Below are 16,376 nucleotides of genomic sequence, written 5' to 3'. Positions count from 1 at the left end.
AGGTTGTGTCTCTTTCTTACTAGTGGGGGAGACGTAGCTGTAATTTTGTTGACCACATCCACTGGGATGTGATGATGCCCATTGTGCCATTTTATACCTATGAACTGCATTTCCTGTGCAGGTCCTTTCACTTTGCTTCACTTAATAGCAAAACCAGCTCACAGAACCTTCTGAATTATTCTCTCCCCTTTCTCAAAAAATTCCCCTGCCGTCTTGTCCACACAATAACGTCATCAATGTACTGTAAGTGCTCGGGAGCACTGCCCTGTTCCACTGCAATTTGGATCCATCTCTGGCAAATTGCTGGGCTGTGTTTCCATCCCTGCAGCAAACAGTTCCAGGTGAAAGAAAACTGTGGCCTGCACTCCACGGCCCAAGGAATGGGCCCAACCACTTGTCTGCTTCTGACTCCAGTTCCTACTGGAGTTAGTCTAGCATGTCCGGCACAGCAGCGCTCAGTGGGAGTGTGCCTTCATTCAGGCCACGGTAGTGTACCGTCAGCCTCCACTCTCCACTGCCTTTGTGCACCGGCCATATAATCACCAATCACAAAATGTAGCACTTGGAAGGGACCTCTGGAGATCATCCAGTCCAACATCCTGCTTCAACTCGCCTTCAAATAGAACCACAGCTCCCTTTCTGTGGGCCTGCTCTCCAGCCTCTCATCCCCCATTCCCCATAAATACAAGGTTACCCCATCTCAGTGTACAATCCAACACTTACTCTTGATAAACTACATGTAGTCGGTGATTGCCCAACCCTCTAATTCTTTAAGATCACTCTGCAAGGCCTCTCTACTCTTGGGGAAGTGAAAAGTTCCTCCCAGTTTACTGTCTTCGGCAGACTTACTCAGTATACTTTTACGTCTTCAAGTCACTGATGTAAAAATCAATGATAACTGAGCCCTGCGGAATCCCATTCAAGACTGACCACCAGCCTCACGGAACAGCATTTACCCCTCACACACCATGCTATGCTTTTATCTAGCTGTATGCTGGACATTTTGTCTAAGAGGATACTGTGAGAAGTTGTACCAACAGCTTTGCTGAAATACAGCATGGCTAAGTCTGCTGGCCTCCGTTGGTCAGCTAGGTGAATAACTTCTGCAAAAGGGTAAGTTTGTTAAACACGACTTCCCCCTCGTGAACCCATGTCAGCTATGACCAATGACTGCACTATGAAATGCTTTTCAGTAACTCACAAAATAGTCTTCTCCATAACTTTATCAGGCACTGAAGTGCGACTGACAGGCCTCTAAATAATTACCGGACTCTCGTTACCCATCTTGAAAACTGCAGTAACATTTGGCAGCTTCCAGTCGATGGGGGCCTCTCCACATTCCCTAGGCTTCTTTCTTCTTCATCTCCAGCAACAGCATCAACGCTCCAGAAAAATAGCCCCTCCTGGCGGTCATTCTTTGTGAGACATCCCTGCTCCGCTGCAGCAGCACCCGCCGAGGATAGCCGTGCCCGCCCTTTCCGGCCGCTTCGGCGTGCTTGGGGCGCCATTTGGAGCCAGCAGCGCTGCGGAGCGGCTGCCCCACGTGCTGCCCCTGAGCGCGGCCCTTTCACTGCGCGCACTCCTCAAGATGGAGGCGCGGCGCCTCCTCTCTTCAGTGCTGGCACGGAGCTACTCCACCTCTGTGGAGACGGAGCGGTGCCAATCCGACGTTCCGCATCTTTCTCCCTTCCCTGCCGCCCGCAGGTGAAGCTCCGCCGCGCCGCGGTGGCTCCGCAGCCTCAGCGCTGGGGCGGTGCGTGCGGTGGTATTTGGGCGACGAAGCTGCGCGGAACGCGGCGGCCGCCCCTGGGGCGCCAGTCGAACGGCGCTCGCTCCTGAGTCAGCGGCGGTGGGCGGCATGTCGCCGTCGGCCCGTCCCCGCCGAGCGTCCCCGGCCCTCCAGCGCTAACCCCCAGCTCCTCTGCTGTTCACGCACAGGAGCGACGGGGCGGCGGAGGCTCCCCCGGCAGCTGTCCGCCGCCGCCAGGTAGACTGGCTGCCGCGGCCTCAGGTGTCGGCGCGGGAGGAAAGGGGCGGCAAATGGAGCCGGGCGCTGCCCGGCTGGCGGCTGAGCTCCGCGCTGAGCGCTCTGTAGCGCCCGCTGCCGAGGAGCCGGGCCCGCGGGGAGGTGCAGCCCGGAACTGCCCTGCCGGCAGCCCAACTCGCGGGCTTGTGCTCGAAGTCATGAAGCCTACTAATCGGTTTGAATAAAAGGGGTCTTCTTTGCCCTCTGACATGCATTCCTGCTGGTGTATTGGCATCCTTTTCTGGTGCAGTTCTTGTAAGTTGACGCCACAGACTTGGTGTACACCTGACTCTCTCAGGATGATGCTCTTGGTGTGGATCACCAGGAACAAACGTGGGCTCATGCAGCATTTCCGTCATGGCGCATTCTCTGAAATAATTGATGCTTTTTTCCGTAGCAGTCCATTTCTTTATCTCAGGCATTGGATCATCTTTGTAGGGGTATTTTTTTCCTTTCTCCTAAGGGAGAAAGACTAATTGACCAAAAATGGTATCAGAATGCAAGTTAACCCAGTACAGTACCATACAATTGGAATTGGGGCTAATAAATCAAATCCAATGAGAGACAGTGTCCTGAACCAAAGGCCTGACTAATGCTGAAGTTGAGACGGTCAGGGAGCTCACACTGCAGAGACAAGCAGTAAAAAAAGGGGACAGTCTCGTGACTCATGAGCAGAGAGCTCCGGCTCTCTCAGCCTGTCCTCGCAGGGGAGCTGCTCCAGCCCTCTGATCATCCTTGTGGTCCTTCTCTGGACCCGCTCCAACAGCCGCGTGTCCTTCTTGTGCTGGGGGCCCCTGAACTGCATGCAGTACTCCAGGTGGGTTCTCACGAGAGCGGAATAGAGGGGCAGAATCACCTCCCTCGACCTGCTGGTCGTGCTTCTTCTGATGCGGCCCAGGATCCAGGTGGCCTTCTGGGCTGCAAGTGCACGCTGCTGACTCGTGTTAGTCTTTCATCAACCGACATCCCCAAATCCTTCTCCTCAGGGCTGCTCCCAAGCTATTCACCGCCCAAGCTGTATCAGTGCTTGGGACTGCCCCGACCCAGTTGGTGCAGGACCTGGTACTTGGCCTTGTTGAACTGCATGAGGTTGGCACGGGCCCACCTCTCAAGCCTGCCCAGCTCCCTCTGAATAGCGTCCTTTCCCCTGGTGTGTCACCTGCAGTGCTCTGCTTGGTGTCATCTGCAAACTCGCTGAGGGAGCGCTCAAACCTGTCCAGGTTGCCTACAGTGATGTTCAATAGCGCTGGACCCGGCACGGATCCCCGAGGTTCAGGTTGGAATAGACCTGTAAGATCATCAAGTCCAGCTCCAGACCATCCCCACCATGCCCTCTAACCAAGTCCGTCAGAGCCACCTCTACACGTCTCTTGAACATCTCCAGGGATGTTGTCATGGATTTGAAGGATGGACTGTTTGATGGATAAGGAATTGTTTGGCTGGATGCAGCCAAAGTGTTGTGATTAATGGTTCTGTGTTGGGCCAGAGACCGGTCACAAGCGGCATCTCTCAGGGGTCAGTCTTGGGACTGGCGCTCTTCAACATCTTCATCAGCAACACAGATGATGGCACTGAGTGCACCCTCAGCAAGTTTGCAGACGACACCCAGCTGAGTGGTGCAGTTGATATACTGGAAGGAAAGGAAGGCATCCAGAGAGACCTGGACAGGCTGGAGAAGTGGGCCCATGAAAACCTAGTGAGGTTCAGTGAGGCCAAGTGCAGGGTGCTGCACGTGGGATGGAGCAATCCCAGGTTTTGATACAAACTGGGGGATGATCTCCTTGAGAGCAGCCCTGCGGAGAAGGACTCGAGGGTCCTGGTAGACAAGAAGCTGGACATGAGCCAGCAGTGTGTGCTTGCAGTCTGGAAGGCCAACTGTATCCTGGGTTGCATTAAAAGAGGGGTGGCCAGCAGGGAGAGGGAGGGGATTGTCCCCCCCCCACTCGGCCCTTGTGAGGCCCCATCTGGAGTACTGCGTCCAGGCCTGGGGCCCCCAGCACAGGAAGGACGTGGAGCTCTTGGAGCGGGTCCAGAGGAAGGCCACTAGGATGACCAGAGGGCACCTCTCCTATGAGGAAAGGTTGAGGGAAAGGGAATTGTTCAGTTTGGAGAAGGCTCCAGGACGACCTCGTTGTGGCCTTCCAGTACTTGAAGAGAGAGTATAAACAGAAGAGGGAACGGCTGTTTACAAGGCTGGATCGTGATGGGACAAGAGGGAATGGTTTTAGAGAGGGGAGATTTAGGTTAGATATTAGGAGGACGTTTTTCACGCAGAGGCTGGTGACGCACTGAAATAGGTTGCCCAAGGAGGTTGTGGATGCCCCATCCCTTCAAGCAATCAAGGCCAGGCTGGATGTGGCTCTGGGCAGCCTGGTCTAGTGGCTGACGACCCTGCACACAGCAGGGGGGTTGAACCTGGATGATCATGGTGGTACTTTTCAACTCAGGCCACTCTATCATCCTATGAGTCTATGATTCTGTGATATATTTAGCGTACATGGGGGTAGCGAGGCCCTACAGAGGGATCTGGATAGGCTGGGTAGCCGGGCTGAAGCCAATGGGATGAGGTTCAACAAGACCAAATGTCGGGTCCTGCACTTTGGCCACAACAACCCCAGGCAACAGTACAGGCTTGGGGCAGAGTGGCTGGAAGACTGTGTCGAGGAAATGAACCTGGGGGTATTGATTGATGCTAGACTGAACACGAGCCAGCAGTGTGCCCAGGAGGCCAAGAAGGCCAATGGCATCCTCCTGGCTTGTATCAGAAATAGTGTGGCCAGCAGGAACAGGGAAGTAATTGTCCCCCTGTACTCAGCCCTGGTGAGGCCGCACCTCGAGTACTGTGTCCAGTTTTGGGCCCTCACTGCAAGAAAGACATCGAGGCCCTGGAGCTTGTACAAAGAAGGGCAACAAAGCTGGTGAGGGGTCTGGAGCACAGGCCTTATGAGGAGCAGCTGAAGGAGCTGGGATTGTTCATCCAACCTTGGTGATTCTATGATTCTGTATAAGGCATAAATCTTCTTTTAATTCTTAAAATATTTTAAAATATTTTCCTCTGAGCGTCCCATGAAAATCAGTGTTACTTTGCAGCAATCATCTGAATGTTTTTGTGTATCTTGTGTCAGTGAAGAAACTTGACCAAACAAACCCCAACAACAAAACAGAGAGAATGGCATCGATCTCTAGACCTCACCGACATGTTACAGACAAATTCAACAAATGAGAGCAGGCAAAAAGAAGAACGGAGCCTGAAAGATGCTCCTGCCTCTTCATAAATGAAACATCAGCCCAGAAGTAAACTTGACAGTCAGTGACTTTGTAATGCAAGAAGCGCAGAGCACAAGCAAAAATTGTGTAACACTTTCAGATTCTCTGAGGCTGGATCCAGGGCTCGCACGTCCCCTCGGTTATCAGCAAGCCCCTTCCATTTCAACCTGACTTCTGCGTCTATCTGTTATGCCTCTCTCTTTCTGATCCCTGAAATGATCTCCGGCATATTGGCTTGATAAAGAATAAAGAACAAGGCTTCCGGGGGAAGAGAGAAAAAGTGTTACAGAGCAGCACTGATAAGATGAGTAAATATTACAAAAAAAGGAAGAAGAGCCAACGGAGTACAATTTTACCCAGACCACCCCAATGGACAGGGACACCAAGGGGAGGCCAAGGCATCAGCTGCACCTCTATGGAGCAATGTGAAAACAGATAGTGTTCTCCATGGCAACGTGACATGGTGAGATTTCAGCCAAGACTTGCTTTGTCTGATGGACAACAGGTTGATCATGAGCCAGCAGTGTGCTCTGTGGTCGGGAAGATCAGCAGTAACCTGGGGTGCACTAAAAAAAGGGTGGCCAGCAGGTTGAGGGAGGTGATTCCCTCTGTTCTGCCCTGGTGTGGCCACATCTGGAGCACTGTGTGCGCGCCAGGCTCCTTGCTGTGTTGCCCAGCAATGGCACAAGAGGCAACAGGCACACACTGGACCTCAGGGAGTTACTCTGGAACATGAGGAAGAATTTCCCTGTGAGGGCGGCAGAGCACTGGAGGAAGCTGCCCGGAGGGGCTGCGGAGTCTCCTTCTCAGGAGATCATCAGCATCTGCTTGGATGCTTTCCTCAGCAATCTAACCTAGGGAATCTGCTTTAGCAGACGGTTGGGCTGGATGATCTCGAGAGGTCATTTCCAGCCTCTTCAGTTCTGTGATTCTGTGATGTTGCACCTAAGCACCTTTGTCTGTCCCGCCTTTTGCAGATGGACCTGGGGTCTGCCCTGGTGGTAATCTCATTTCATACTGTCTTTGACTCAGCTTGCAGCTGTAACTTCAGCCTGGCTATGGTCAAGCAAAGAATAGGCTTGTTACTGAGCAGGTTTCTTTTTTAAGTAGAACAGCAGCTTGTCTACAGAAGGTGTAGGCCAAGTTTTAGTGTCTTCTGACGCAGCGGATGAAGGATTATCTGCTGGGCCCAAATGCTGGGCAGAGCTGACCTAAGCAAGAGGTTTAAAATGGCGCGCAAACAGTGACAGGGGATGCAGGTGATCCGTAGGGCAGAGAACAGAAATATTAAACAGAGCAAATCTGGGAGGAGCCTCCTCGTCATTTATTTTCAAGAAAGAAGCAGTCAGAACTCAAGCAGAAGCAGGCTTCATAGGGATGGGGAGCACAGCAATCCTGTGCTGTGAGAAGGAAGATCGCTGAGTCTAGCAGACAAAACCTCACACAGGTGAGGTGCCTCCCAGCAGAAGCACAACAGCCTGGGCAGTCCAGCTGCTCTCAGGCCCACTTCCAAAGCGTTCTGGCTAAGCGGGCGCACACATCTCTCCTGCTGAGGAGTTTGGTCTACGCCATTTGAACCGGGGTCCAGAGCCAGCCCCGCCCGGGCGGGGCAGCGTGTCACAGTGGGGCCCTTTGTGACACGTCCCTGTGTCACCCAGGCATAGCTGGCACCGACACGGCAGCCCCGCAGTGTCCGTCAGGACAGCGAGGAGACAGGGCAGCAGTGTGCGGGTCTGGCGAGGAGCCCCCCGAGCGCAGCCCACGTCGTTTTCCTCAACCCCCGGCAGCCCCGCGGCTGCCCCCTCCCCACCCTCAGCTCTCATCCAGCAGGATGGAGAGGAAACCTCCTAAACGCCCCAGGGTAGCCTGGGAGGAGAGTGGGGCTCCCCGGGAGAGGAAACCTCCACGGCAGCCCTACGAAGTGACCGAGGTGCAGCCACTGCGTGCTGGTGAGTGAGAGCCCCCAGCGTGGTGGGCAGGCCTGGGGCAGCGAGTCCCCCTGCTCAACACCAGGGCCCCTTGTCCTGACAGGCACAGGCAGACTGTGCCAGGGAGCGGGCCCAGGGCTGGAGAGGGCAGAGCTCCTTCCCCTGCTCGCGCCTGCCTTTGGCCCCTCTACGGCGCTGCTCTCTCTCCCCCTTGCTTAGATGCTGACTGGTTGCCTGTGTACGCAGTGGAAAAGGAGGCTGTAGATTGCATCGAAGCCTATGTCAAGAGGAAGGAAAAGGTAACTGCAGCTGTCCCCGTCTTGGCCGTGCCTGCATCTCCAGACGGTCCCTCGGGCTCAGCCTTCAGGCTGCTGGCTGGGCACAGCTGCTGCTGCCCTCCAGGCATCCCGCACTGCTCCGCAGCCCACAGCGCTCCGTCGTCCCCCTGGCCGTGGCTCTCCCTGCTCACACTCCTTGGTCTCTGTGTGCCTCCCAGGATCTGGTGCAGAAGATGCAGTTCCTGAACTGCATTTGCCTACTCTGCAGCAGTGCCATAAGGAAGGGCTTGACAGTCAGCCTGGATATCTTCAGCTTCCTAAATGATCTGCCAGAGCACATTGAGGTGAGGGGGCACGGCGCCCTGGTACCTGCACCCTGTGAGGAGGACAGGGCAGGGGGAGAGGGAGGCAGGGAAATCGTGCACGGACACCAAGGTGCCCCAGCTGGGACTCCAGGTGTTGCTGAGACCTCAGCAGTGGAGGTGGACAGCAGCATGTGTGTGCCAGGGCTGGTTAAGGGGCACGGGGGCTACGCGGGCCCTACCAGCCGGTGCCGGGTTTGCTGGTGCTGGGTGCTGGCAGCTGCCGGGTGCCATCCTGGTTGTGCTTTGCAGGTTCTGTTGTGCGAGGAGCCCAGGGAGCAGCTGACCACAGCACTGAGATACCACTGCATGAATGCTATTGCTGCCTTGAGGTACCTGCCCAGCCCCTGCTTTGGCCAGCACAACCCCAGGGCCCTGTTCCTGTTCCACCCCTGCCTCAGCATCGAGGTACTGCTCCTAGCAACAGTGTCTCTCTATTTGCAGCGAAGCGATGGCACTTTCAGAGAGCGGAATATTACACCTCTTAAATGTGTGCTTCAATGTCATCTTCTACCTTCTTCCAACCAGGGTCTTGAACATTTGCCTCTACAACCATGTAGGTACCAAGTGAACTCCTGAACCTCAGGCCTCTCAACATCTTCCTGGATTCTTTGTATCCAGAAGTTAAGAAAGACATTTGCCGGGCAGGCTCTCAGCCTTGCTTCCCCTCACCCCTCTTACTCTTGCCATGGGGCTGGCAACACTTGGTGCTCGCAGCCTGGTCTGCACACAGCAGCTTTGCAGCCCCAGGGTCTCCCTGTGCATGGATCTGTGGGTGTCCTTCCTTGGCAGCCAGAGGGGTTCACAGCAGTCTCGTGGTTGTGAGGGGGAACTCTGAACGACTTCCACAACCCACTGTTCTCTTCACAGACCCTGAGTGCTATGGACAACATGCTACAGATCGTGCTAGGCAGCCATCCCACCTCCAGCGTCAATAAGCAGCTGCAGAGCATCTTTGAGGTCTGTCCACTGTGAAGCTCTGCCCCCAGAGCTCCCTGTAGTAGAATATGAGCCCTCTCCTTGGAAACGGCACTGGCTGCAGCTGGAGCCAGCAAGGGACCTCAGTGGCAGTAGCCTGAGGATGGGCTTGGCACAAGTTCAGGGGAAGCCTGGGTGGATGCTGTGATTCCAGCCAGGAGCTCAGCAGACCTGCTTCTGCTGGAGTTGGCATCAGCAGCTTCCAGGCTAACCAGCAGCTCCTCTCCTCCCAGTTGCTGCTGTCCTTCACCTACTCTGGGATCAAATATGTGCGTGAGAGGGCCATGGAGCGGATCTGGAAGCTCTGCGGTTTCACAGCCAGCAGTTTCAGGCAGCAGGTAAGGAGAGACGAACATTCCAGCCAGGCTCTCTCCCTTTCTTTTTGCATCCCAGAGCTGCCTCTACAGCTCAGGGCTACCTGCAAGACAAGCTCGGGCACAGGTGGGAGCCCTCGGCATGCTTCTGCCCTGACGGAAGTGTCTTCTTTTGCCCTTTTCCTCTGGTCTTCCCCCTCCACACCATGTTCTCACACTCAGTTTGACTTATCTTCCCTCCCCTTTTTCCTTCCTACCATAGCTGCTTGGAAAACTCCTGGACCCTCCTCAGACTACAGGCATCGTCCTCAAGACCCTGGAAAAGACCACTGCTGACTGCAGCGCTGAGGACAAGGAGTATGCCAGGATTATACTGGATTTGGTTTTGAAAGACCCTGACACCTGGCTGACGGACGTAAGCAGTCAGATGCTCTTGGGCACCTGAAGCCATTTTAAGCCAGGGCAGTGCACTGGGAAGAACAGAAATCTCGGTGGCACACGGCAAATGGCTGCAGTACAGCAGCAGCGGTATTCTCCCTCTGTCCTCCCAACAGGTGCCAGAGATTCTGGGCTTCTGGAGAAAGATGAAAAGGAACAGCACGTCAGTTCAGGCCATCTTCCTCTCAGTGCTTGATGTGCTGGCAGGCCGGTTTCCCAGGGATGTGTTAACAAGCGTGTTGACCCAGCTACCACACACTGATCAGAGGTATCAGCCCCGCATCTTTGTTCCATGAGAAGAGCAGGGCTCAGGGATGCTCCGGCTGCCAGAGCCAAGGAAAGCCGCAGGACATCCTGAGGAGCAGGCCCGCCACCCACTGTGCTTAACAGTGCTGCTGGGCCGCTCAGGGCCGAAGCAGCCAACGCCAACCATGGCAGCCCAGAGCCCCCATCGGGTTCCTGCCCTGCCCCTCGGGAAAGGCCGTCTCAGCCTCTCCTGCTGGCCCAGGCTGGGCCCCCAGGCCTCCCCAAGCACGCGGGGCAGCAGGGCCAGGGCTGCAAAACAGCCTAGGGCCTGCCGGGCCTGCCTGAGCCATGGCGCTGTGGCTGAGGCAGCCCTGCCGACACAACATTGCTCTTTGCTTGCAGCACTACCCTGGAGGTCTGGAAGATGGTGCTTACCCTGCCGGAATCTTCCGAGAGGATCTTGAATGAACTGTACAGCATTCTCCAGGACAAAGAGCTGTGCAGGATCGCCACAGCGGAGTCGGGCCTCCTCCAGCTGACTGTGAGTTACCAAACAAGGGACTGTGCTCCCCTTCAGGGCTCTCTTTCCCCAGCTCCCTGCCTTTCCCTGCCTTGCTTCCCAGACTGGAAACCTGGGGCAGGACAGGGCCAGAGTTGGGGCCGTGGCTTGGGCTAGGGAGAGGCACGGCCTCTGCACAGAAGGAGAAGGCTGCAGGGCCAAGGAGGAGAAGTGCCCATGGCCACCCACGTCTGGTGCCATTTTTGTGCCAGCTCCTCGAAGGTCAGTTGCTCCTCAAGGCGTGACAGCAAGAGGCTGCGCTGGTCTGAGGGCAGGAGGAGCAGGCCTCGTCCCTGGCAGCACAGCTTGGTTGTCCTTGGTGACGTGAGGCCCCTGTGCTGGGGCCCAGCCTGGCCGCTGTGCAAAACATCTCCTGCCAAGGGTACTTTCAGACCCTCCAGTGCTCCCTTTTCTACCAGCGCCAGGCATTCTCTCCAGGTGCCACAGCAGGGATGTGGAGGCCAGGCAGGCAGCGTATGCCCCGGAGGCATTACCGAGGGTCAGCCCTGTCTCCTGTACGTCCCGGTGCCTGGGGAGCTCTGCTTTGACCTGGTGGGGTGGCTGGGGGAGCACTCTGAGGCACAGGCATTCCGTGCTGGAAACCTGTTGCACTGCTGTGCATGACCACACTGCGCCTTTGTGCAGAATGTGGTTCCAAAACATCTACCTTTGCACCAGCCATGCCAATAATACGTCCTGCCCTCCACTGCTGTTTGGCACCTGAAGCCATTTTAAACCTGCAAAGAGCAACAGGAAAGGCAGCAATAGCAGTGGCTGGGGGGCAAATGGCTGCCGTGACAGCAGAATTCTCGCCGTCTTCTTGCAACAGGTGCCAGAGATTCTGGGGTCCATCCATAGAAGCCTGGAAAGAAACAGCAAATCACTTCAAAAGACACTCTTCTCACTGCTTGATGTTCTGACCATCCAGTTTCCCAAGGATGTGCTGAGGAGTGTGTTGACCGACCTTCCACAAACTGACAGGTATCAGCCCAGACAGCCCTACATCTTTGTTCCATGTGAAGAGCAGGGACCAGTGATGCTCTGGTTGCCAGAGCCAAGGAAAGCTGCAGGAAGGACATCCCGAGGAGCAGGCCCTCCATCCCGCTGTGCTTAACAGTGCTGCTGAACCACTCAGGGCCGAAGCAGCCAATGCCGACCATGGCAGCCCAGAGGCCCCTGTCACACTCCTGCCCTGCCCCTTGCAAAAGGCCATCCCAGCCTCTCCTGCTGGCCCAGGCTGGGCCCCCAGGCCTCCCCACGCATGCGGGGCAGCAGCACAGCCTGGGGCCTGCTGCGCCTGCCTGAGCCATGGCACTGTGGCTGAGGCAGCCCTACTGACACAGCATTGCTCTTTCTTTGAAGCACTACCCTGGACATGTGGAGCAGCGTGCTTCCCGTGCTGAAAACGTCAGAGCACATCTTGGACGAACTGAGCAATGTTCTCCAGGACCAGCGGTTGTGTGAGATCTTTAATGTCACCACAGCGGAGTTGGGCCTCCTTCGCTTGACTGTGAGTTTCCAGACAAGGCACCGTGCACTCCTTCGGGGCACTCTCTGCCCAGCTCCCTGCCTCCTCATGTCTTGCTGCCCAGCCTGGAAACCTGAGGCAGGGCTGTTGCAGAGTCAGAGCCCTGGCTGGGGCCTGGGAGAGCCGTTGCCTCCATGCAGGCTGAGCCGGCTCTAGTGCCCGTGGCCACCCATGGCTGCTGCCTCCTTTGTGCCAGCTCCTGCTGGTCAAGCGCTCCTCAAAGGCTTCAGAAGGTCAGAGGGCAGGAGGAGCAGGCCAGAAAGTCATCCTGCATAGTGCTAGGTCTGGGGGGCAGAGGGATGGTGTGGCCCTCCAAAGGTGCTGGGGAGATACCGCTCCAGGCCAGGCGGTGTCTCCCCAGTGCCATGCCCCGAGCTGCCAGAGGAGCCAGGAGCTGCACGGTGCAGGGAGTCCTGCTGCCTCTGCCTGGCTCTCACTGCTGCCTTTGTTTCAGGTGATACAACCCACAGAAGAGAACATGCAGCAGTTGTGTCAGCCAGCACGCCTCCAGAGGCTTCTGAAAATCGAAAGCCTGCCACTCCTCTGGCTGGTGCTCACAGGCCTTGTCCTGCTGTCCGAGAGACCTGAGACGGTGAGCAGGACCTAGTGAAATGAAGCCCTCCTGCTGGCAGCCCGGCACTGGGGCGGTGGGCAACACTGTGCCTTGGCCTTGCCTGAGACTCAGGAGGTGGGGTGGTGGCCGTGGTGGGTCCTGGTGCCTGCCTGGGGAGATTTCCAGGACCCTTCCAAATGGGTTACCAGGGGGCCTGTTGGCAAAGGGGGTGGCTGAGCAGGGGGCACAGAGTCTTTGCTCACCTGTCCTCCTTCTCCTACCTTCCCCATCACTGTAAGTGCACGCCTGGCCACCATCTGCTGGATTCTACTGCTGCCGTTCCTGTGGCAGCTGCCAGCAAGCAAAGCGTGTGGCTGGTGCTCTGTACTCAGAGTTTTTAGGCCGGGGTGGCCACTGCCCTCTTGATGAAAAGGAAATTGTGTGTTTTGTACAGGCAGGAGTGATACGGGCTCTGTTTCCAGAAGTCATGGAGACCCTGCGCTTTGCCAGCACGCCCATTACTCTGAAGGTGCTCAATATCTTCAGAAATGTAATGCGCAATCTGGGGAAGAGGCAGGCCAGTCCCGTTGCTCTGCAGCTGGCTGAGAAGATTCTGCCTCTTTTTAATCACGTAAGTCTGCTGTGGGAGGCTGAGCGCCGTGGATGGGTGCTGGACAGGAGGGCCATCGCCTTTCTTTGCTTCTCCAGGCTCTTGAGAATGAGATGGGTTACTTTCTGACCCTCCAGTGCTCCCTTTTCTACCAGCGCCAGGCATTCTCTCCAGGTACCACAGCAGGGATGTGGAGGCCCAGCACGCAGCGCGTGCCCCGGAGGCATTGCCGAGGGCCAGCCCTGTCTCCTCTTTGTGTCTCCCGGTGCCTGGGGAGCTCTGCTTTGACCTGGTGGGGTGGCTGGGGGAGCACTCTGAGGCACAGACCTTCCGTGCTGGAAACCTGTTGCACTGCTTTGCACGACCACACTGCGCCTTTGTGCAGAATGTGGCTCCAAAACATCTCCTTTCTCATCAGCCATGCCTACGCTCGTGCTCCCCACGGGCAGTGAGAGTGTGTTGCTGAGGTCCTCCTGTTTCTTCCCTCAGGTGTCAAGTGAGGTGCGAGAAGGTTCCATCCGCCTCTTCAAAGATATGATGGAAGCTGTGGTGTGGTGTAAGAAGAGAAACATGAAGAAGGCTGTGCGCAGGGGCCTGCTCCCTCTGCTCTTTCAGATGAGCGACGAGACCCCGAGCGTAGCACAGGTACGAATTTCAGACTTGACCAATATACGGGCAAGGGTGTGCTGACACCTCAGCGGCGGTCTGGGAACTGAGAGCGAGTTCAGCATGCATTCAGACACTGGGAAGTGGGTCTGTGGTGCCATCTCCCTGCATCTGTTGTTCTGTAGGCATCTGGGGAAGCCCTCGTGGCGTGTGCCAAGTTCCTGAAGTGGAAGGAGCTCAAGCACCAGGCCCGGGAGGAGAACACAGTGGGGATCAGGATGTGTTTGGTAAGGACAATCACACAGCCCCCACCTTTTAGCTGGGGGAAAGGGGATGCTGGCAGGAGGGGTTGCACCAGCAGCAGCCGGGGAGGCTCTGCAAGCCCCATGCTTTTCTGCTCTTCTCCAGCTGCAGCAGGACAGGAGGAGAGTGGAAGGCTACCTGTGGCAGAGCCTGCCATATCTGGAGGATTCTCAGGCCTCCCTGCGATGCGAGGCTGTCACATTCCTTGGTGAGCACAACCCCTGGGTCCTTCTTTGGGCCTTGCCCTGGCAGCAAGGCCCAGCTCTTCAGCCCCCAGATACACCCTGCCCATGCTGGTGGCCGTGATGGGTGCCTCGCTCAGGTCCCCACTCAGGCACCCTCCCTGCCTGTGGCACGGGAGGGGAAGCAGCTGGGCTGGCTGGGCTGCAGCCTGTGCTCCAGGGAGCGTCTTGGGGAGCGGGGGTCTGACGGGTACTCTTTCCCTAGGGCTGGCTGTGCAGCACTCCAGGGAACAAAGTGAGGAAATGCTGAATGAAATCTGCAATGGTGAGTGTGCGCAGTGCTGTGTGTGCTGGGCAGGTGGGGCACTCCTGAGCAGTGGCTTCCAGCTGGTCTCTCAGTCTCACGTGCTCCTCCTGGCCGGGAAGAACAATGAGGAGGGCTGGCACAGTCCGGAGGGGATGCCGCTTGGTCTCTGCAGGTGCGTGGGTTTCATCTCTGCTCTCTTCCCTTCTGTTGCAGCCCTTCAGCCTTTGGAAGATGACGCCCATCCGGCAGTCCGTTCCCTGGCAGCTGGGACAATCCAGATGCTGAGACATGAAAGGCAGCAGGCGGCATCAGCACGGAGCAGGCTCGCAGCGCTTTGCTGCTGGCCCTGCATCGCCATCTGAAATGTAATTCTTGTACCCTAACGTTGCTAGGGCAAGCATTCCTGTCAGGCAAGGCAGACCCCCTTAACAATGGAAGGCGCCCAGGGGCATGGAAGCCTTGAAACAGAGAAAGGAGCCTAGCTGGCTAGACCTGGGTCTGTAGTTAGAGACTGACTAGGGTGCCAGAATCTTCTGGGCTCTGCAGCCCAGCAGGCCCTGTCCCTGGCGGTGCAGCTTGGTGGTTCTCGGTGACGCGAGGCCCCTGTGCTGGGGCCCAGCCCAGCACCTGAGCCAAGCATCTTCTGCCAAGGGTACTTTCAGACCCTCCAGTGCTCCCTTTTCTACCAGCGCCAGGCATTCTCTCCAGGTACCACAGCAGGGATGTGGAGGCCCAGCACGCAGCGCGTGCCCCGGAGGCATTGCCGAGGGCCAGCCCTGTCTCCTCCTTGTCTCTCCCGGTGCCTGGGGAGCTCTGCTTTGACCTGGTGGGGTGGCTGGGGGAGCACTCTGAGGCACAGACGTTCCATGCTGGAAACCTGTTGCACTGCTTTGCACGACCACACTGCGCCTTTGTGCAGAATGTGGCTCCTAAACATCTTCCTCATCAGCCATGCCTACGCTTGTGCTCCCCACGGGCAGTGAGAGTGTGTTGCTGAGGTCCTCCTGTTTCTTCCCTCAGGTGTCAAGTGAGGTGCGAGAAGGTTCCATCCGCCTCTTCAAAGAAGTGATGGATGCTGTGGTGTGGCGTGAGAAGGCAAACATGAAGAAGGCTGTGCGCAGGGGCCTGCTCCCTCTGCTCTTTCAGTTGAGCAGCGACAAAGAATGATTCTGCAAAGCTTCTTTGCTGACATTTAGCTCTTAAAATAACGACATTATTTTTAGTATCCTACGTTATTTTATACATTTTATGTTTTGTTAGTTTTGTATTAAATTATATTTTTACATTTAAATATTTTTGTAATAAAATATATTTTTATATTTATATATATCCTAATGTTTTCTATTTTATTATTAGTATTGCATTAGAGATGCTCCCTTACATCCATATTCTTTGTTCAAGCAGCAGTGTCTTCCCACAGTTCAGCTGCCCAAATGGGTTGAGCGAATGAAGCAGAACCTCTATATGCTCCACTCCAGAGTGCAAGAGGTCAGCCTCAGGTATCTCCTGGGGCCTCTCTCCAGCAGGAGTCTAGAGGATGGTTTTTGCAGCGTGTCCCATCCTTACCGGCCCCAGGGCCGTGGCACAGGCTCTCTCCTGTTTACTTTGCTCAAAAGCCCGCTGCTGCTCGGGGCCCCACCTAACATTCTTCTTCTTCTGCATCACCTGATCAAGAGGGCTTAAAACGAGGCTATTGCTCAGAACATGCATTCTCCAAAAGCCCACTGTGCCCAGAAAAGGTTGTGTCTCTTTCTTACTAGTGGGGGAGACGTAGCTGTAATTTTGTTGACCACATCCACTGGGATGTGATGATGCCCATTGTGCCATTTTATACCTATGAACTGCATTTCCTGTGCAGGTCCTTTCACTTTGCTTCACTTAATAGCAAAAC

General features: G+C 55.9%; 1 protein-coding gene across 1 annotated transcript; it reads left to right on the top strand.

The window, feature by feature from the left end:
* Positions 1-4,963: 4,963 nt before the first annotated feature.
* Positions 4,964-15,810, top strand: LOC121108498 (maestro heat-like repeat-containing protein family member 7). The gene is made up of 20 exons (XM_040656207.2): positions 4,964-7,242; positions 7,441-7,520; positions 7,718-7,843; positions 8,114-8,193; positions 8,306-8,417; positions 8,732-8,821; positions 9,073-9,177; positions 9,416-9,568; positions 9,708-9,859; positions 10,240-10,378; positions 11,226-11,377; positions 11,759-11,906; positions 12,379-12,516; positions 12,932-13,108; positions 13,577-13,732; positions 13,879-13,980; positions 14,102-14,204; positions 14,444-14,503; positions 14,699-14,850; positions 15,506-15,810. The coding sequence occupies exons 1-19, from the start codon at positions 7,125-7,127 to the stop codon at positions 14,845-14,847; spliced, it is 2,340 nt and encodes a 779-aa protein (XP_040512141.1). The 5' UTR covers positions 4,964-7,124; the 3' UTR covers positions 14,848-14,850; positions 15,506-15,810.
* The last annotated feature ends 566 nt before the right edge of the window (positions 15,811-16,376 follow it).

This window comes from Gallus gallus, chromosome Z (assembly GCF_016699485.2).
Source record: "Gallus gallus isolate bGalGal1 chromosome Z, bGalGal1.mat.broiler.GRCg7b, whole genome shotgun sequence".
In the NCBI taxonomy this organism is placed as follows: Eukaryota; Metazoa; Chordata; class Aves; order Galliformes; family Phasianidae; genus Gallus; species Gallus gallus.
This window is presented reverse-complemented; position numbering and strand designations above follow the sequence as displayed.